This window comes from Xenia sp. Carnegie-2017, unplaced genomic scaffold (genome assembly GCF_021976095.1).
Source record: "Xenia sp. Carnegie-2017 unplaced genomic scaffold, XeniaSp_v1 HiC_scaffold_19, whole genome shotgun sequence".
Taxonomy (NCBI): Eukaryota; Metazoa; Cnidaria; class Anthozoa; order Malacalcyonacea; family Xeniidae; genus Xenia; species Xenia sp. Carnegie-2017.
This window is the reverse complement of record NW_025813481.1, coordinates 8,325,366-8,347,098: the sequence shown is the minus strand read 5'-3', so window position 1 is coordinate 8,347,098 and position 21,733 is coordinate 8,325,366. Positions and strand designations below refer to the sequence as shown.

The 21,733-nt window shown below is 35.6% G+C and overlaps 2 protein-coding genes across 7 annotated transcripts in view; one reads left to right on the top strand and one right to left on the bottom strand.

The window, feature by feature from the left end:
• Positions 1-21,733, top strand: part of LOC124439612 (adhesion G protein-coupled receptor L4-like) — a 33,107-nt gene that overhangs the window by 7,926 nt on the left and 3,448 nt on the right. Inside the window, exons 1-17 of one of the 6 annotated variants that reach the window (XM_046989882.1) lie at positions 2,995-3,178; positions 5,190-5,363; positions 13,928-14,141; positions 16,227-16,251; positions 16,546-16,710; positions 16,805-17,111; positions 17,740-17,933; positions 18,096-18,337; positions 18,507-18,699; positions 19,210-19,338; positions 19,666-19,744; positions 19,945-20,065; positions 20,138-20,199; positions 20,517-20,646; positions 20,980-21,083; positions 21,310-21,412; positions 21,502-21,655. In XM_046989882.1, coding sequence (XP_046845838.1) covers positions 14,076-14,141; positions 16,227-16,251; positions 16,546-16,710; positions 16,805-17,111; positions 17,740-17,933; positions 18,096-18,337; positions 18,507-18,699; positions 19,210-19,338; positions 19,666-19,744; positions 19,945-20,065; positions 20,138-20,199; positions 20,517-20,646; positions 20,980-21,083; positions 21,310-21,412; positions 21,502-21,655 — 2,074 coding nt within the window. In that variant the 5' untranslated portion in view covers positions 2,995-3,178; positions 5,190-5,363; positions 13,928-14,075. Of the gene's footprint in view, positions 1-2,994; positions 3,179-5,189; positions 5,364-7,394; positions 7,587-10,733; positions 10,934-13,927; positions 14,142-16,226; positions 16,252-16,545; positions 16,711-16,804; positions 17,112-17,739; positions 17,934-18,095; positions 18,338-18,506; positions 18,700-19,209; positions 19,339-19,665; positions 19,745-19,944; positions 20,066-20,137; positions 20,200-20,516; positions 20,647-20,979; positions 21,084-21,309; positions 21,413-21,501; positions 21,656-21,733 lie in introns of those variants that run through there. The other 5 variants (XM_046989883.1, XM_046989886.1, XM_046989881.1 and 2 more) reach the window with 5 other exon arrangements.
• LOC124439616 (zinc finger protein 593-like) overlaps positions 11,553-21,733 on the bottom strand; it is a 29,590-nt gene continuing 19,409 nt past the window's right edge. Inside the window, exon 5 of the mRNA XM_046989892.1 lies at positions 11,553-12,549. The gene's annotated coding sequence lies outside the window, so the exon portion shown is untranslated. The remainder of the gene's footprint in view (positions 12,550-21,733) is intronic.

The window sequence follows — 21,733 nt, the reverse complement described above, 5'->3', positions numbered from 1 at the left end:
TTCCGAGTCGTCCGCATGTTTCTATTAAATTTCAATAAGTTAGTTTCTTCACTTTCTTTCTTTCGATGCATGTTAAAATTAGATCGATCTATAGAATCAACTCTTCTAAGTATATGACTTCATTTAGTAAAGTAAAATATACTTATTGTGCAATTGCCCCATATTGATTTTAACCACCTAACTACAAATAACATGTTTGTGGATATAGATCGTCCGGGTTAATTGAGTCCTGAAAAGGGCTGTTGTTGTTGGTGTTGACTGACGTTTCGACAACCTTAGCGGTAGTCATCTTCAGAGTCAAACGAAGAGTAAACGACAGGTTAGCCGTATTTGTTATCTGATAAAAATTGGTTATCGCAGTCATCTAATGAAATGATAAAGAATAGAAGCATTGGATTTTTTGAAGAGATTGGGATCTTTACGCAAACTCTCTTGCAAGGCAACATTGTATTAGTGGTTAGTGGTCAAGAAATTTGATCATGTGGTGGAAAAAAATTAAGTCAACTAAAGTTACTCTTTTGAGTCATAACATATTTTTCTCAAAAAAGAACGCCCATCCACTTGGGTGGCAAACGTAACTATTATGATTTTAGGCGTTTTGTTATAGCTAGCAGTAATTAATACAAGTGCTTCAGACGTTCTAGATCGACGAACTTATGACACATGCTGGTTTATTGGGCCCGTAAGATATTGCTGCACGGGAAACAGATTACCGTAAAACTACTGCATCACATACTTATAAGGCTATCGTTTTGAATTGAAAATTTTTTTTCGTTTATCGAGGAATTTATTTCAAGTATTGAATGCAGTTGTGGCGCCATGAGGGAAGGAGGGGAACTTTATTTTTCTACTTACAGTCCACTCCTCCTGAAGATATTTTCATCTCAAGATTGTAAAGTAAGGAACCAAAGGGTTATCGGACGAGCTGCAATTCCAAAAATTATTACCCCAAAGTAGATCCTCAAATCCTTCTTTCCCCCCCCCCTCACATTTATTTTTTATAGCACTGCCAATCATCGAATGAGTTTCTTTTAGAAGCTCTTCATTCAAATTGTTTTGATTGAAAAACAATTTTTGACATGGAACAAATAGCCATTTTAATATTCTGCAGCTGCATCGCAAGATCTATACACTTATAGGTCAATGATGCAGTGCGAGACGACACGTCTTTACATTAATGGGGAGTCCATAGAATATCTATACTTGCATCGTTCGCATATTACTACAAAACTATCAAAGTTCTGCATATTAACCGTGAAAACGAACGATTTTGAGAAACAGTGAAATGTTTTTACTGTTTGCTAAACATATAAATTGCCATTCTGATCTCTGGAATGATTATTTTGAAATAACATGCAGTCCTTTCTAATCTAAGGACCCGTTTACACAATACCGGATTACTATCGTAGCAGGTTAAATTTTCTTTGTATTGAAAGGCAGTGAAATTCTTCAACCTCAGAAACACCATCAAATAGCCAAAATCTATCAACTTAATAAGCTTTCACTCCGAATAGTTAACCCTTTAAAGCAAATGAAGATGTCGTACTGAGCGAATCCTGTATAGTTTAAACGCAGCCTATATATCATAGACATATTAAAAGATAACACATATTTTATAATGCACTACGTTTCAAAAAATCCAGTAATTACGTTGCAATAATTGTACACATAGTACAAATGATTGCAAGAGGTTTGAGATAAAAAAAATGCCATCAAAACTGCATACATTTTAGAATATATTTGCTAACGAGATGTAATGATTTATGTATTAATAATACCGACACTTCTATGATTTATGAGACAGAATCGGTTACCAGCAGACAATTTTAAGTAATATAATACGAAACATTCATGTCGTGGAATTGTTATCCTACTTTTGTCAGAAACTCAATTATTAATAAACTCAAACACAAATACAATCTCACTAGTTCATCGAATGATTTCTCTTAAACTCCAACCATCGACCAAAATGAACCAAAAATTTGGATAAGATTACCTTATCAAGCCTCAAGGCAAAAAATTATTTATAACTGTCTTAAAAACTTCGTAAATGTTTCATCAAATCAGTTCAATTTATTATTATTTTGAGACCAAAAAAGTCGCTTTTTTCATATCGAACAATGACAAAATCTCACCCCTCTCTCGTTTCAATGTCGTATATCAAGTTACTTATCAAGTTACTTGCCCCAGTTGTACAAATCCTACATCGGTAAAACTGAGAGATGCCTTAAAGCCTGACTTCATGAACATGCCACACAACATGAAACAAGCGCGATTGCACAGCACTTCTTACAATGCCAAAAAGCACAGGACATTACATATCAAAACAAGAACACACTTGATCATAAATCACTTGCGGAAAAACGTAATTCAAACATTAACGAAGTCGTACTGAACAACTACAAAATACTTTAATTGAACAATAACTTAAACAGAAACCGACTTTTACCAATGGAAGCACTTTTTATTAAATCACCCCAGCTAGAACTTAATAATCGTAACGCATATGAATTTTCCTAGCCCAAACTGTTAGACAAGTCCTGTTCGATGTGTTAGGGTAATTTCCTAAAAGTGAAACAATTTCAGCCTTAGTCATTTATAGTGTGCAAGGTCCTAGTTGTAGGCTGTCTTTTATCATATTAACTTTCGAGAGGCAACCCCTCTTACAAGATTCTGGCTTTCTCATTTCCACCTCTGGCAAACCATATTAATTTGTTTTGTTATACGGAAAGTTTTACGTATTAAAATTTTCCATGAAAATTTAAATTCTTTAAAAGGGAATATGTGCTCTATTTCATTCTAAGAACGTATACGAGACTGACAAGCCTTTTTTCACAGGTGCATATTGTCCAAATAGATGAAGTTGGACGTGTTTTCAGCTGATAACATGCAGCAATTTTCGTTTAATATTGATCAATCAACAAGTGCTGCACAGACTATGCTGAGTGACGTTGAAGAGTAGATACCAACCAAATTATAGGTCGCACACACACATGTATATTCACAAGCATATAGCAATCACAGCTGAACAAATTGGCAAAACGAATTGAATTTCAAAAAAACGGAGGTGTAATCTTTGCATGGACATGCTTTTAGAGATTTCAAATTCGATGGTCGATTTGCAAGGCGATTGAAAATCGGTAAAGAGTGCTGGCGCGCTTTCAGACGTAGCTACTTGGTAAATATTTTGCATACTTTATGATTATATTTAATAATATCTATGGTATATACTGCATATATGCTAACTTCTATAAGATTTAAAATTGAAAAAAATCATTTCATACAATTAACCGACTTTTTAAACATCAAAAAGAAAAAACACTTAAAACAGCGAGACATTATGACATACAATCTAAAGACAAAAGTATCTAAACAACACGTAAAGTTATAAGTTATGGAAAGAAATCGGACACACGAAATCAAACATTTTTAACAGACAACAGCTTTAGGGATACAACACGTGAGAAAAAATTACAAAAAATTGTAAAAAAACTTTTGGATGATATAAGCGCCACCAATCCTATTCTTGTGTTCTCGTACATAGTACATACACTGCACAGCACACATAATGAAAACGACATTAATAGCTCTGCATGAAAATTAACACACTTAAAACAAAATGGATTACAGCAATTCAACAAAGTATATATTAATGTATGTTGACAACAAGTCTTTAGGTGCGGCACGGGGCCATTCAACCGATCGGAAATAGTTAAAATGCATTGTCTAACGAGATACAATATCGGTCGAATACCATAGCCAATACATGAAAACAAGAGCAAATAAACTGAAGCACTTCGATGAGTGATAACCAAGTGTATTTACCGGTACCAAGGTAACTTTTTTTTTGTCATTGTTTGGCCAGACAATTAGGAACGGTTGAACAAATTATTATCAAAATTGATTTTTTACACAAATATGGTTGTCTCTTCGTAGCCGTGTTCACGGTGCTTCAATAATATACTCATGATGAGATGTTCACTGTTTATGAACGGGTTTATGCAAACCAAGGAGACCTTTGGAAGAACTCAAGAGCAGATAAGTGCAAGCCCGAGACCGAAGGTCGAGTTTCGTTCGGGCACGTAGCCAGAACGATAGTTGGAGGGGGGAGGCATATTCATATATGCATGCCATGCCGTATTAGTTTCTTTTGTAATCCATTTTTTTACGGATTACAAAATGCATATATGAATATGCCCCCCCCAAGTATCGTTCTGGCTAGGTGCATGGTTTCGCATAAGCCAGTACAATCACCTAAAACATCTTTTAATTCTTTAATGAATCAACAATAATGCGAAACAAGTAAATTTAATACAAACATCTGAATTTTTCGCCAAATTGATGATTGACTAATGTTGTGAATAAAGAACATGAAACATGTTTGTTTGATGGCTACCACGTGCAAGACAAATAACTAATAATAAAGCATGATCGTTTACCATATCCTGTGCTTGGTATCATTATGCACATAATTTTTCCATGGTAAACAATATTCCTAAAATATCTCTGATGAAGCAGCTTTCGGATGCTTTAATTGATCAATATTTCAATTGTGCACATACCAGTAAATTAGCAAACATTAATATGTTTGCTAATTGACGATGAGCCAAGAAATCTGTGTGCACAATCCACTTGATAATTTTATAGTCCGTATTTGAGTAAATAAAACACAAATTTGAAAAAGTCAATATAAGGCAACACTTCACAGCCAAGGAATCGATGTAAATAAATTTAAATTATGAAGTAAGAACTGTTTTTCATTTACACAAACAACCCGACTTGTTAAAGTTTAGCACTGTAGCTGACTGTAGCTTAATTATGAAAAGTAATTGCTACATAATAGAATGCTCTAACAATAACAAATTCTGTAACTCAAAAGCAGTTATTTAATTGTTAATTAAGGATTCATTAGGTCACGAATTGCACGATAAGCCATCGTGGGGCATAAACCGTCGAGAGAAAAGGTGGAAAAACTAACTAGCTCGATTCACGCAACCTTGGCATTACTTTTGCATACAATAAAACTTTAAAAGAAAGCGGCAAAACAAAATTGATCGGCTTAACCCTTCTAATTCAACGAGTAATTTGCATCACAAGTGACTTCCCCTACCAGACGTCGTTTCACACAAAGAACATTCATTAAAAGTTTGATATTAATATTAATCGTATTCGTCACCCATTTATTAAAGTCATGAGTGTATGTGTGTTTGCGATCATCTACGAGACAAATTTATGTTGGCATTGGAGATTAACGTGGCTGTAACAAGAGAGGAGGGAATCAATAGACCCAAATATAGAACAAAGCAAGAAGTTTCTGGTTTGAATACCTTGGTAACAACTACTGTAAATTTAATGCTTTCATGGTAGGTGTATGTTGATGTTTTATAATACATACGTTCTGTTGTTCATAATTATACTTCCAGCATGCTCGTTCTTATAAATGCTGTTTAATATAAGAATTGATCGATTGAATAAGGCCCAACCTTTCCCCCTTGCATAAAGAAGAAAAAAAAAAAACCAAACAGAATACTTTAACTCTTCATATGCGATAGGGCAATATTTTGAAAATCTAATTCAATCAATTGAAGTTTAAAGCGAATGAATAGCGATACAGAAACTTTTCAGGATATTTAACCGTATACCTCCGACGACACCGAAATCCATTCTTCTTTATATGATAAATTTAACCTAAAGCTATTATTACTCGGCATGTAGTACAGTAGTGCCAACGTTCTCCTATATACACAGGATGTATTTCTCGGTCACTCTGAGTCAGAGTACTTATTAACACGGATATAAACTGTAAACTAAAGATGAAAAAATATTCATTGCTAATGTACCTTAAATGAAACATTTGAATAATGAGTTTTTATAAGGCGATATGCTCCAATAAGTTGCTACAACATAGGAAATGTATACGCTATGTTTGTATTAATTGCTGATATATTTATGCCAATGCTTAGTTTGCGTGAAAAATGCCCACGAGAGTCAGACGCTTTATTAATATTTCCCAGCAGTACAGTTCTCAACTAGATGAACTAAACCGTTAGTTGTGCTACTGACTATAAATATGCCATTAGACTAAGTAAAATTGATAGAGGGAGAAACTCCAATTAGCAGCTGCAGCGAACAGTTGAGTATTTGAAGTTTTTCATCACGATCTTGTCATGTATCTGCGAAGCAACGCGAATCTAATTCAATGCGGGTATGTCTTTAATGTTTTTCATTTGCACACAGCCGCAAGCTAGTCGTTCGTGGCGAGTGTCGGCAAAACCTTTGTAACAGTCAATTTCTGTTCTGAGTTTGATGCAAATGTGTGGTATAAGGTCACGAATGATCAAATAGTCACGAAAATTTTCACACAGTCACTAAAGAAGTGAGATGCTGCATGCTTAACGAAATGTAACTTGTGTCAAAGAATGATATTTCGTGATATCTCTTGAGATGCGTTGCATTTCCATTTTCAACCTACCGATTTCTTTCGTAATAATTGCCAAATTTGTCCTTACACATTATTACTTTGTACAGACACATTTTTATGGACACGATGGTCGTTAATCGTGTCCTTTTGCCACCACAGTCAGTCACCAGTCATCGAGAAAGATTATCTCGATGGCTGGTTGTAAATGAAAAATTTTTCGTAACGTAGCTACATATAAATAAAATTTGTGTAGCTTCTACAGCTGGGCTTAATTTCACCCATTAGCGAGACTAAAAATGATTTTAACGTATATACGTTTATAATCATCAAAATGTGCGGCTATCAATTGCATTGGCGACGAAAGTTTCAACGAAGTCCTTGTCACATAAAAAAAATAGCAGCCATGGTGTGGTATGAAAATCCTCCCAGGAATTTATGAGAAAAAAACTCATCTTTAAATAAACCCTTTTTAGTATTTTTTTTAACCCAACGACGATCGATCGCTTGCGAAAAATGACAGACGACTTAATTCATGACAATTTAAGACTATTTCTCCATCATGTTAACAAGCTGTATTTGGAAATGAGCAGAAATACATTGCTACGAACACTACAGATTTTGTTAATAATAATTCTATACATGTGAAGTCATCTTTTATACCGAATGACCGTTAGACGAAACTTGTAGACTTTCGGTTTGAAGGAAATGGGTGTGGTTTATGGTCAATAAACATTGGAAGTCTTTAATTCGAGGGTAAAGCCAAGCGAAGATTTATAAATAGGCGTGAAGAAAGCATGAAACTAGTGCATGTCCTCACAAATTTGACTAATTTATTATGGCATAATTGAAAATAGAAAATTTGCCGAGAAGCCAATCAGGACTGGCGTAATGTATCGAACGATGAAAATAGGATTAAAATCACGTAATTGCAGGCGTGCACTCTCATTCTTTCTGATTTTGATCAAAATATAACTTACTGATTGAAAAGGCCAGCATGACATATGGCCAATTCCAACGGGACAAAATACGAAAGGTGAGCAAGGAGTGAAATACACATATTTGCTTAGCTACTATATTTCTACGTTACGAAGTTGAATTGTTTCAACCTGATTGAGCAAAAAAGAAAAACGGCTTAGTTCGATTACGGAAAGGAAAAACGGCAAAGGTTAGTTCGATTTAACATTAATCCATTTCATTTCAAGGCGTTTTCCGATCGTAAATCGTTCTCGGCATCTTTCAGTGAATATGTTTAATAAAGGCAAGTTTTTCGCTGAGCTGTGCACAATTAACGACAATTAGCTACTATAACCAGGCTTTGTCTTCAACAAAGTATAAACGCTCTCGTTCAATTTGCCTAAAACGTTCAAAATAAATGCACTACAAATATACATATCAATTTCTACGCGTTGAGTTTACAGGATCAGGCTACAGCTTTTTGGACAATAAATTGCACTTTCTAAACAGTAATCCAAATCGTTACCAGAAGCAGAATTCAAACGTCTATATAAGTATACTTTCAAAAAGAATGATAGCATAATGCTATAACCAACAACTACAAACAATAACGACTAACATTCCAACATAATAACATAATAACATTCCAATTATTTAACCTTGTAACTATACTTTCACTTATTAAAAAGCGAAATTGAACTGGAAGTATGGAGGTCAAGTAAAAGAATACTTAAAAACCAGAGGAAGAAGGTTGACTTGATAGATTTTTAGTCAACAGTCGCGTGGGTTTTCTTTAAAATTGTAAAATTTGTTATAGTCTAACAGTGTACAACTGCTTAAAATCATTTAGGTATTTTAATTTTTTCTTACGATTGTTCACAATTATTTTAAGTTGAAAATTGCCGCCACATCTTGTGGAAAAGCCATCACGATTTTGTTGGCGTGCAATTTTTAAAAAAAATTTTCATTTCCATCCTACGTACACAAAAATACTTGCACTAAAAGGGTAAAAAAGTTGAGCTGGCGTTGCCACCGGCAGGTACCTACAATCTTGGCTGCAAGCATGTTTATTATTAAAATACTGCACTGTTTTATAATGCAATTTGCATCACATTGAGCATTGGAAAATTTACGATGGCACAAATTTGTTATTTCAAAGACATTAACACGATGGGTTCTGTATGCTCGCAAAAAGGATTGTTTTCAATGTTCTGAACATACAAAAATTAGAATCTCAGAATCCCCTTCAGCCCTATCTTTATATGCGACATAAACGGAACCATAAACTTAAGTGTTCTCACTTGCAGTAAACTGCAATAAGCATAAGCATAAAAACGGAGACTATTGATTTTATAATAGCATAAGCATAAAAACGGAGACTATTGTGCAGTTGTGCTTATACCAATGTAGCAAGTAAGGACCAATCTATTGCTATCTATTAACTGTGGAAATATCCTCATCGCAGTGCATTTTGCCAACATAAATGTGAAAAAGTGGGCTGTTTATCTTTTAAGGTTCGCGGATTGCTTTCAACACCAAAACCCCACGCATTCTTGAACGAATTAAAGTCGCTTTCCATTAGGTTGAATTTTGCCAACACCACGTCAAACGGCGTCGCAGCACATTTGACGTGTGCTAAATAAATATTGCCATGGATACGTTAAAAATATTATTGTTTGTACGCTCCGTTCGCGCGTTGGGAAATAGAATAGGTGCTTCCGCAATTACTCTCGGCTTCAACATGCTTTGAAAATATTTGAGAATTCCATAAAATTATCGAATGTTTAAATTTTGTGTAAGTTCGGCAGATGTTTCATGACTAATGTCTTTTTCATTGATTCTGAAGTAATGACTCAAATTGAGTCTAATTGTACTCACAAATACACGAAGATCGCAAAACAGGAACACGAACATGGAAATCACAAAATTACAGACGAATAATCGAAGTCATTAATTAAAAAAACCGACTACTTTTGAGTTATCAAATCATCAAACGCGAATAAATTACAAGAAAAAATAAAACTTCAATTTTTTACGTAATTTTATACTTTAGGTAAATGAGTGTTGAGGAGGACGAGCGTCGATTTGTTAGGAGTAGTTGTAACCAGCTAATAAATTACTTGTTATTAATAATCGAAATTGTTAAGGTTGGCCAATAGGTTATGCAAAGGGTTTGGGTTGAATTTTTTTTCTTCAAAAACGAGCAATTTTAGTGGCGCCATCAGCTCGAAAATCGGAAGGGGTAGAAAAATATTAAAACTGCATGTTTATTATAGGTTGCAGACATGAATATTGACCCCAAAGTTATTGAGATGGCAACGCAATTGAACGAAAAATTGGAGATTATTATGCCTTGTATTATTTTGTATACCATAACTTTATTAGGTTACAACGTTTCGGATTTGCTGAATTTGTATAAACTGTCTACGAAATCTGAAACTAAAAACGTCATCATATTCTGCACTGTTGACAATAGGGGAAGTTTGGGTTATCATTCCAGATTATTAGACAATTAAACTATTAAAACAACAACACAAACGCACGACATACGACAAAAACGTATAGCTCAAGTTGCACTCCTCCTAGCGGAACACAATAACAATCGAACAAAACAGCAACGAATATTTTGAAGATGGGTCAATATAGCGTATACGCCTTATTTTGTAAGACATTTTTTTTATAATATCTCCAATAAATTGCTGTGTAACAGTTTCTAATTTGGTAAGTGTTAACATAAAATAATGTGAGTGAAAAATGTCCTCACGAACCATCTAAAGGAGTTGATACATAAAAAATATTTTTCTCAATGATGTCTTACAAATACACACTCCTAAGGCAGAACTTATATCAACATTTTAAAACGAAGTAGAGTTTTCAGAACCCGTTTCTACCCCTGTTAAGAGCAGTTTATACTCGTAATTTTTGATTCCACTTTACGCAACCGTGTAAATTACCGAGTATTTTCACACGAAAATTAAACAACAGCTGGCGCACAGCCATACAGTGCAGTGCGCTGTTATGTCTAAACCTTTGAAGAGCATTCAATTTCACTGTTGAAACAGCCAGAAGTATTAAATAGATAAAACTTCAATTTGCCTTGCACAACATGATAAATGAGGCCAACCACTGATGGAACATGTGAATTTTGTAACTAAAAATACAGACAGGAATGTCGCGCGATCGCGTCGATAACTTGTAACTTAGAACAGAAATTAATATAATCATCAGTCAACACGTTTAAATCTTACAAAGCTGAATTTACAGCGTCGTGCGCGAATAATTAAAAACACACGGCTCACATAACATTATGACATAAAAGGCTCGCGATTGTGGTTTGGGGACGTCGGTGAACTCGTTGCCATGACAATGCACGTTATCCGCCCGTTTTGAGACTTGACGAGAAATTTTCTCACGACAAAATTGATAATAACTTCATAAGCTCTAAGCTCAGTCTTAATCGCTACTAGTTATTTTTTTAGCATAGGTCTAACGATCTGGATCAGACACGCAATGGTGCCAAAAACGGACAAAAAAAACGAGTGACGACGGATTTATCAAGTGAGCTGAGCAAAAACGCTAAAAATATCGCTAAATTTCTTTCTGAGCAGATATAAAGTTTCCACAAATCCAAACAACACATTTGCACGTGATTTATCAAACAAAGCGCTTTATGTAAAGTTGTAGACTTGGGAAGGAAAACTATCAGATAAATAACAACTGCAGTGCTGTGTATCCATGCAAATCGCAACAATCTTTGGTCGTTTGACTACCATCCGTTCCGGGCAGAATTTATAAAATATAGGATGAAACTTATTCTGCCCAACAAAAACATCTTGCAAACTCGAGACATGAGTTAAATGACGAAAAACAAGAAGCAATTTTTTAATTAGTGATATTTTCACTATAATTCAGAGTCACTGCCAAACGGAATGTTGGTCATAAGCTTTATGAGATATGGTTTGACAATGATTCCCAGAAATACCGAGACAAAATATCACCAATTGAATAAATGCGTTTTGTGTTTTTCATATTACTCATATCTTTAGTATGATGTCTTTGTTTATCGGAATATGTTTTACCTTATAATTTCTAACCAGAATTCATTCCTGCTCGAGAGTACGGTGTGAAAATAATTAATAATAATAATAATAATATAGTCTCAGATAGTCAGCCCGAATTAATGATCACTATCATATTACTTGACACTCTCTTGTTTTAATATACATAATATATTTTATATCGTAACTGAATATACTATTTATGTCCAGGGGCGTAACTCGGGTCTTGGGGATTTAAGCTTGCCCGACATAAAGGCGTGGCATTAAGTTTGCCAGACAAAAAATTTTGTCCAATAAAAGGCCCTGTGTGTTATAAGTAGCAAAATCACTCTTTTACGTAAGATTTCGTCGAAAATATCGTAAAAACAAAGTTTAAATTTGCGACAAATTCAATGCTCCTAAAAAACTTTCTTGCCAACAATACCGTTAGCATGAAATTTTCGAGGAGTAAACCCAAAAGCGCCCACGATTTACGCCCCAGTTCATATCATAATTTATATATATGAAAATAGAGACTTTGTCGTGGTGGTGAATGGTCCAAAATAATAATGTAATAGTTCTTAAAAGAACTGTTTAGAACCGACTTTCGGCCGACTACTCATCGGGTGTCGACGTCTGCCAAACGAGAACTTCGTAATCATGCGATATTTATAATGTTAGGGAAAAGTTAACGTCATCTTAATTTGATCTAAGAGAAGATGTTAACTTTTCTGAACATTACAAATATCGCATGATTTCGAAGTTCTCATATTTTGCCAACGTTGATACCTGATGAGTAGTCTGCAAAAATGCATCGTGTCTTTCAGCTTAAAAAACTGTTCTTTTACCATTGGTGGGTTAGTGTTCCCTTTCCATATATTATATTGTACTTAATATAATATATAGAGCAGGAACTATTATATTATACAATATGTAATAAATACTCAATGTTTTGAGTTCAGCATTCACGCGAAGTATCAAAACACGAAATCAGCCCAGGTGGTGATGGGACCACAAACAGAATTTTATCAACACCTAATAAGTACACGTCGCGACTTTAACCTCCAAAACTTTTCACCACAGACATTCCTTCATGAATCTTCCATGAAAGACAACAATCACAGTAGTTGGTGAAATCTAAATGAAAAACGAGTCGAGAGAATTAGCTAGAGTGTGAAAAAAAAACATTTACGTAGTTTTGAAAATTCCAATTTTCTGGTTCAACTTTATTAAAAGGCTGTAACATAAAAAAGGCGACGGCAAGGGGAATTTTATGTCGTTCATGTTACGCCCATGTATAGTCCTAAATATCTTGTGGGTGAATGCCTTTTGAGAGTGACAAAAACGTCTTCAGTCAAACGAAGACGACGACAGTGTTACATCTCTTTCGTAGCTTTAAAACAACGACATTGTCACGTGTGATTATCACAATCCTGCGTGCCTGCAAGGCTACCAGGATAAATTGACATTTATTTTCAAGCTATGGCATCATGGTGATCAACTGAACGGTTTTTCTTTCTGTGGCATAAAACGAAGGTCGTCATATACGTAGCCCGTTTAAACGATATAAGAAAGTAAAATGTACTTCTTGTTCGCTTTAGTTACAGCTACTTTTACTTTTATTTCATTAAAATCATTGCATTGCATTTGATGGATCAAAAGTTGGGTGCAGTATTGAAACGAACGTCACACAGACGGGCTTCCGTATTTCGCTTTCAACATCTGCGCAGTTGTCTTTACCAAATGTGACGAAGTTTCGGAAAAAACGCCGCAGACAATTGTCCGATTTAAAATTTCTTACACAAAGTCCATCATTTGCTCATGCAAAATCAACAACAATTTTCCTGCATAAGAGGCTATTAGCGCGTAAACAACCGTTTAGTTTTAATCTCTTTGTTGAAAGACGCTCCGATTCATTTCATTTTGCTTTCTTTCGAATCATCGTTGTTATCATCACATTCACAACTAGTGTTTTTCAACCATACACGTACATAAGAATAGAATTATCTCTAATGAACTATTTCTTTTTCTGCAATGATCTATTAATTTAACAGCATTAAAGCACGCCTTTTTAATTTATTAAAAGGGCCATGACTGATACTAGATTTAACCAGCAATCTAGGCTGTTATCAAGTTGACAAAGAAAGCGTGCGCTTTAAAGTACCAAAATTAATTGGTCTTCGTGTTGCTCAATAAGTTATGTTTAATAACAATAGAAAGCCTCACGATATAATTTTTAAATCAACAGTTAATCGTATTTCAGTTCTACCATTCAATGATTATCATTCAGGGATATAGAGGTGCACCTAAATGCATGACATCTGGTTCCTTACATGCGGGTGATGTAATGCAACACCCTTAAAACAGGTCAACCCGATTAATAAAAGAAAAAAATATTTTCCAAATTGCGGTGTGATAACAGCTTCGTAGGGTAGACTTGAGTCAATAGTAATTCGAAACTAATTTTAAAAAAAATTCCTCCGCGCATTGACCGTTCCTAATTTGTCTTATTCAGACTCGCGTAAACAATGGTACACTGGCAAGGTCGTCCGTCCAAGAGATAGAAATTGACCTGGTTACGAGCGACTTAAAGTTTTCACGCAACATTCTGTCGTGGTGAATTGAAATTGAAAAGTGACGAATTATAGATTACGCCAGATAAGATGTCATCAAACAGTATTCAGAAGATAACTGTGATTATTGCATTTCTTCTGCCGTTGTTGTCTACGGTAGGTACATGTTTATGTTCAACATACTCGCGCGACGGTGACTCGTTGCTGGCCAAGTGTCAGTGAGGGAAACCTATAGTTTATACATTCTTTTTAATACTTCCATATGAGCACGTCTTCATATGGATAAAAATAGTCTGCGACACAAACAGTCCCGACCTCCTTTTTCTATTTGCGGTGACTCCAAAGTGATTAAGTAAATTACTGAATGTCTAAAGTCGTGTTTTTAAGGGAAATTCCAAGAGAGGATGTTTTATTATGTTCGTTGTTTATATATGCAAACATTCGCTTGTGTCTATGTTGATCGAAATCGCCCACCTTAAATTAAACAAGCTTTTGATAGCAAGCATTCATTCCACATTTCTAAATTTTGAAAGTCATGAAGAAACGACGCTCACTTTTTCATCGCATTTTGTGTAATGAAAATCCTTTACTTATAACTGTATTTCCATGACCACGCGCAACAGAACTGACAACATGGACTGTTGAAGACTGGACAGGTTGTATTTCCGAATGAAAACTTTCTTTAAACTGCAATCAACGAATACTAATCCAGTCGTTGATCGAGAAAAACTTAAAATGCAAGGGACTATTAAATTTGGATGATAAGTAAAAGATCAAAATCACATTCCTGCCAGCTAAAACACCCAATGCGGCCTTCAGTCTACAGTAAGTCATAGTTTAAGTTTCAACCGGATACGCGCAAACTCCGGGAAAATATATAAACCCTTTCAAAGGAAGAGAGCAAAGAATATTTTGAAAATTTACTGAAACATTATATTTTGCGCCTACTCAGGGGCTACATGGACCTTTTCATCCTTGAAGTTGAACTCAACTGGGGCTTAGGATTTTTTTATTACAAGACAAATTTAATGAAAATATACAACGAAGAAACCTAAGGATAGTACAATGTGTTTCATTTGGCTTTTGGAATTTGTTCGGCAGCATATTAGGCTAAATAACCATATTTAGCCCACATGCCAGGGAGGTTTTTGCTTATTTATCGTGGAAGAATTATAAAACTTACTTTAGCAGACGAAGTTATTAAAGTATTAAAACCTAACTGAAACACGTTTATGATTTGAAACGATTATAATATTAAGGTTATTCCTTCTCGTGATGAATCGTTTGATACCGGAATACCAGTGGCGTGGTCAGCCTGTAGTTTGGCCAAGCTATGTAAATTTCCGATGATTATTTATTCTTCAGATATTCAGGGATAGATTTCCCATGGCATTGTAGGGGCATACTCTAGCTTGGATTAAATTTTGGTGGCTACTTGTTCCCGTAACATACCACACGTTTTCTTTCACATTCTAATACAACTGTAGCATAACGAGGAGTTTTGGAAATGTGCCCTATTAAACACCAATCACATTTGCTATAATGGTATTTTGTAATGGTAGGAATATTGGCACCCTTCCTACACCCTCTCTAGCCCAAGGCTAGGAGGGTGTGCGCCCTTTCCTAAAAGTCCATTCCAATAGAAATCTATTTTTACAGTCAGCGAACACCAAAATATTTCCATAATTGACGGGTTAGCAACGGCTTTTGGAAATACGCTGATTTAAATTGTCTTGTTATAAGTAAGTTTATGGCTAGCTGGGAGGCCCGTCTCATATGAACAAACAGGCCCTAAGTCCTGTTGATGTCACAGTAAAGTTTTTGCATACTTGATAAAGTTAAATATCTCTACAGACAAGTAAATTAAAATTATACTACTGAAGACGTCATCAACTCATTTTAAATGGTCTTTGCAATGAAATCATAAAACTGTGCGGTAAAATTTTGTTCAAAAGCACTTTAACAGTTTATGACCTAACTATACCTAACTATACGTGTATATACGTCATAGTTACATATTTTACGGAACACTGTCAACAAAACTATATTATTTCCTAAACCTAACTATGCCATGTGATATCACAGTAATGTTATTTGTGAAGCGAACACCTCTAGTAATAGTAAAGTAACTAGATTCTACTGAACGAGTTATCGAGTCATTTTAAATGGTCTTTGGTTTTTAAGCAATTTAACTGTTATGATAAACAAGTCCCAACTTTTTATTTATTTTTTTTCATCCAGGGAAAATCATATGATGTTCACAGAGGTTAGTAGTCAATTGACAATTCACGCAAAAAAAGTATGTTTAAAATAAGCGACTGTAAAGCATGGAATGTTTTAGATTTCACTTGCTGCGTATATACTCATGTGGCGAAGCCAGGCAATTTTTTTCACTCCTGCCATGCAAATATTTTTGTGTTTACTTAAGGACAAAATAATGTGTGGAGTTTATTTGTCCAAAAAAATGAATATTTTTGTTAGCAAATTTTGCAAAGCAGGAGTAGGAAGTCGGCCTGGCTTCGCGAAAGTTCATTGCAAATTCCTTTGTATCTTAAGGGAGGGATTTGCAAGACCCGCAAGGGTGAAAATATTACGTTGGTGAAATGCAAGGAATACATTGAGTGTGGAAAAGATGGACACCTTCATCCTGCACATTGCGAAGATGGAAAAATATTTGACGCAAATTTGAAAAAGTGTACCGAAGATACGGAACCGCCATGTCGAGGTTCGAGCATGCGCTTAAGTCTTGCTAAAGCTATATTTCGTATAATCTACACAAGGTGAATTTTACTCATGCAATTATTTTTACCTATGTTAAGATGACTATAAAGTGGTCTATCGCCGATGGAGTGTCCTTAATTACACGGATGAACATTTATTGCTGAATGGCAGCATCCCAAAAGCAAACACGACCGAATATAGGCTTATAAAAAATTTCGAGTCATTGCCAGAAAATCATAACAAATCTAAACAGTACATTATGTTGCAAACAAGTTTTCTGTCCGCTGCCAAAGGAAAGCACACATTCAGTACCACATGCACACAATCGTGCAAAATATGGATAAGGAAGAACTTGTGTGAACCAAGAGAGTTGATATTAGAGCAGAGCAATCACACGTATCAAGGGTGAGTTATCGTCGAATGAATAGACAATTTGAGAGTCCATGCTGTAGTTATGTGAGGGCGCTTGAATGAGAACAATTGTGCCACCAGAATTAACACGAAATACCAAAAGTAATTGATATGCCTAACAAACAATAACCAAGGGTAACGATTTCTAATATTGTTTAATTGTTTAAGTGGCTGCATCAGGAACAGGGAAACATCTTCTTTCGTTCGATTTGGAGACATTTGAAATATATTTGATAAGACGAAAATTTTATCTTCGTGGGTTTTGTAGCATTGAAGTAAGCGACTCCGCCCGGATGTGACGTAAAAGTAGATCATGCCGAATAAAGCTGTGACAGAAAATCTTAAAAGTTTAATATGTAAAACTGCGGTTTCTTTCTTTTACGTCACTTCCGGCGTGGAGTCACCTACTTTTTGCCCGAAAAGTTCATGGAGATAAAAATTACGAAAATCAAATATTGTAAATGTTCTTTAAATAGATTTAACTATTTAAAGATGCTCTTTCCCTGACCATAGTGTGAGTTCTAATAAGCAGCGCAGGACTATAAATTCCTCGAAATTGCCTAGCTACCAAAACACGAAAATTAAGAAAGAAGACAAACAAAATCTCAAAATTTCTTTTCAGGGAAAGGGTCACTTACAAAGTACAGAAAGGCTATAAATTGGAATTCAAAAAATTCTACTATCTTGACGTTGTTTTGACTGGCGGTCCAAAATATTCCAAATTTGAAATCAAAGTTAAGTGGAATAGTCGAGAGGGACCCAATCCGGGCAATGTTGTAGAAGACTTGATAAAACTTCCTCCAAATGATACCAAAGGTTTGGAGAATCATGAAAGAATTTTTACTCATATTACTTTACGCCCTAAAATTTAAGTGCAACGCTCGTGTCTATTTTATACATCAATGCGATGTGTAGCCTGATGTTAAAAACCTGTTGAGTATAAGCAGCTAAACGTGTTTTTTTGACTTGCTCATTTAGAAAAGTGTAAATTCAAATCGTCGACATCGATAACGCCGGGTTCTTCGCGACCAACCATAACTGTTGGTTCTTTGCGACCAACCACGACCTTGGGTTGGGTCTTCACTGGTACTTCCACAGTTATGAAAACCGTCTCTCTAAATACACAGCACAGTTTTACGAGAAGTCCAACCTCTAGTTCCGTAGTAACAATGTTTTCTGCAATCAAACCAACTTCAACTTTAACAACATATGCTACTCAGGTATCATACCATTCTTGTTGCGCTTTCCAAGAATGGTTGGAAATTTATCCGCATCCAAATTAGAGTAAAAACGAGACACGTAATAAATTGTTCCACGCCTCAGCTAGAGCAAATGGTAAAGTATTTGTGTACCACGTCCAAACTTAATTCCTATATAATCTTTTTAAAGGAGCTTTCAAAGCCAAGTCTGGGCAATCTTTCCAAACAAGTGGAAAAAATCGCAGAAAATTGGAAGAAAGGAACTCCGTTCTCGAATAATGATGGCCTTTCGCAACCAAAGAAAGTAGACCTTATAAGCAAAAAGATTGCAGAGAATTGGAATGAGAAAGGACAATCGTATGTGTTCTACAAAAATGATCTTGGTATGTCAATGGGACTTTCCTACGTAATTTATTTCCCAGGCTGAATCGAGGTTGCTGCAAACTATTAGAACATAGAATATTGTCCACTGCAAACGAAAAATACAAGTGCTTGACATAACTTCTAAGCGATATGTTCCCTGAACACGTCCAACATAAATACTACATATCATAGGCGTCAATCAAACATTGATATTTTTTGGGGGGGGAGGGACCATATTTACATATTCTCTCAAACCCGGCTCATTTCTTTTGAAAACAATGTCACTTTCAAAAGAAATAAGTCTTGCATAGCCGAATATATAAATAAGGTCCACCGCAATTGCTACCTAGTTATCCAATTTTGAACCGTTTTGCATCCGCGGTATCCAAGATAGCAATTAGCCCAGTTCTCCATTTTCCATACTTAAGTTACAAACGCTACTAACACGAGCGTACCTAACTGTAAATCGTCCATGGTCTTTATCTTTGCCACAGTCTCTACATGAATATCGTAACTGCGATTTTTTTTAGTAATGAAAATTAGCTACCCAGAAGAAAATTACACATTTCCACTGAAAGAAAACTTTCCCAACGTAACAAGCGACTTTGAAGAGGATCAAATATACATCCCAGCTCATGTTCTAGTCAACGAGACAGGAGGTGAATGCCAATCTAATATGATGATTAAGTTATGTCTGATTGCAGGCTATATACATAAGCGCGGGAAACAGAGATATTAACAAGGCATGAAGTGAGCTTCGAGGTGGGAAAAGTGAAGAGCGTATTTTTTGTATGTCTTTTGTGTAATAGATACTTGTAATAACAACGGGAGTATGGTGTTCTTGAACAATTCGGAACACTAACGTAGAACGAGTGCTTTCTTATCAGTGCCACAGTCGGGTGATAACTGGGACTTGATTGTGTCACAATTTTTTTTGTATCTCATAAGTTTTCACAATCGTTGATGATTTCATACTGGCTTTACAGAGTACGACCGCAAGATTTTCAGTGTTCTGTACCCGGATTCAAACGATAAAACACCGACCTTATTCAACGTTATCGAAACGTAAGTATAGTGAGGAAATGCTTCGTCTAAGTGCTGAGGTTTTGCTTGAAGTAGTACATTACATTTTTTGCTCAGTTTTGACTTTTATCTCGGTTATTCATTTTACATCAACCCCAATTTTACGTGCATTTTGGTTTTCGTTGAGTACGTAAAATTTTTGTAAGAATCAGTTGATGACATGCACCTTGTCAACTTCTCAGGGGAAAAGGAAAAAGAGGAGGATCTTTTCAACTGAACAGTCGCATTATTGCGAGTACGGCAGTGCCCGCAATCAGCGGCCTCAAAGACTATTACATCATCATACGTCTCAGGCACTTAAAGGTAAGACTAAGGAAATGCTAATACACTACTTGATTAACCCATCACCTGCTCAATTCCACGTGTACCTTGCAGACAAACGTCAGTTCAAACAACAAGCCGCTTTGCGCCTTCATCAAATGGAGAAATGAATCTGAGTAAGACTCCCAATCTTTAAATATTCTTATCCACGCCGTACAAAAAGGCGTACAATCAATAAACAATTCAGTCTTTTGACGAATTTTCTAACAAAATAACAAAGACGCTCTCCGATGAGAAACAATTGTCTCTTCCCTACTAAAGGGGAGAAATTAAGAAAGAAAATATGGAGTAAGCATAAGAAAATAACAAAAGGGCAGAAATTTTCTGAAATTTCTGTTTCCCATTTCTCTGAAAAGAATGAGTTTTTTCATAGACATTAAAGCGAGAGATTACGCTATATTGCGAAAAAAAGAACCATTTGAATTATTTACAGCAATTCTGACGGGGTGTGGTCAACAGAAGGATGTATTCGCGACGAGCCACTGTCGAATACAAATATCACCGTCTGTCGTTGCAACCATCTCACGCATTTTGGCGTTTTGATACAAGTTACAGACGAAGAGGTACTTTTAATTTGCTTACTCCACCGCACAAAATCCAAAAAAGAAAACAATACTAATTACCACAAGCCGAAATACCAAGCAAACAATAAAAAATATTGTGGAAGCAAGGTTTTGAAGCTTGTCTCCTTCGACACTTTTCTTCAACTCAACGACCACAAGCTTTCAGTCTTTTTTCGACACAACATCAACAAAACCTTAGATATATTCTTCACTCATGGATTGTTTCTTCGGTTCGTTATTTGTTTCGTGAATTGCACTTCTATCTGACGTCAAAAGGAAACAATTTCCAGGAAAACTATTCTCTGATGATAGTATTCATTTTGCTATATTTAGATTAGTCCAACGGACATTCGAGCACTAACGGCTATCACCTACGTGGGCAGTGCGCTATCCCTTATTGGTGTATTTTTCACGGTGCTGGCTATCACGTGTTTACCGTAAGTATTCGCACACACCAATCGTATGATATTTCGAAATTTCTCAACGAGATCCTCGGGTTGTCAAAACTATCGACATACGATCACTTCCAAAGAATACAAGTCTAAACTAGCTGGCTTTTGTTATTTTTAAGGCGATTACGTTTTCCAACTGGAAAATCTGTTGTCTTGTCCAACTTGTACAAATCAACACTAAGGAAATCAAGGTGTTGTATTCTCTTTATAGGGGTGCACGATCAGAAAGAAATTTCATTCACGTCAATTTGGCGATAGCAATTGCTTGTGTACAAATTGTCTTTCTTGCAGGAATCGAAGAAACGGAAAACGAGGTAATGGCAACTAATTTATCGGCGCATGTTGGTAAATTAGGTATATTTCACTTTCGGAAAAGAGTAATTCGTGAGTGTTTGTCTTCTAGGTTTTGTGCACTGTAGTCGCAGCGTTCCTACACTATTTCTTACTCGTTGCATTCTCGTGGATGTTAATCGAGGGAATCTTCTTGCATATTTTAATTGTCAAAGTATTCCACGACCATCTGCCCAGGAGGAGATATTACATGACGTTTTCCTGGGGTGAGAGACATTAGCTAGTTGAAAACAGCTTTACCTTTAATAGGAACCTTTCAGCGTAAAACTCGTAAGAATTTCAGT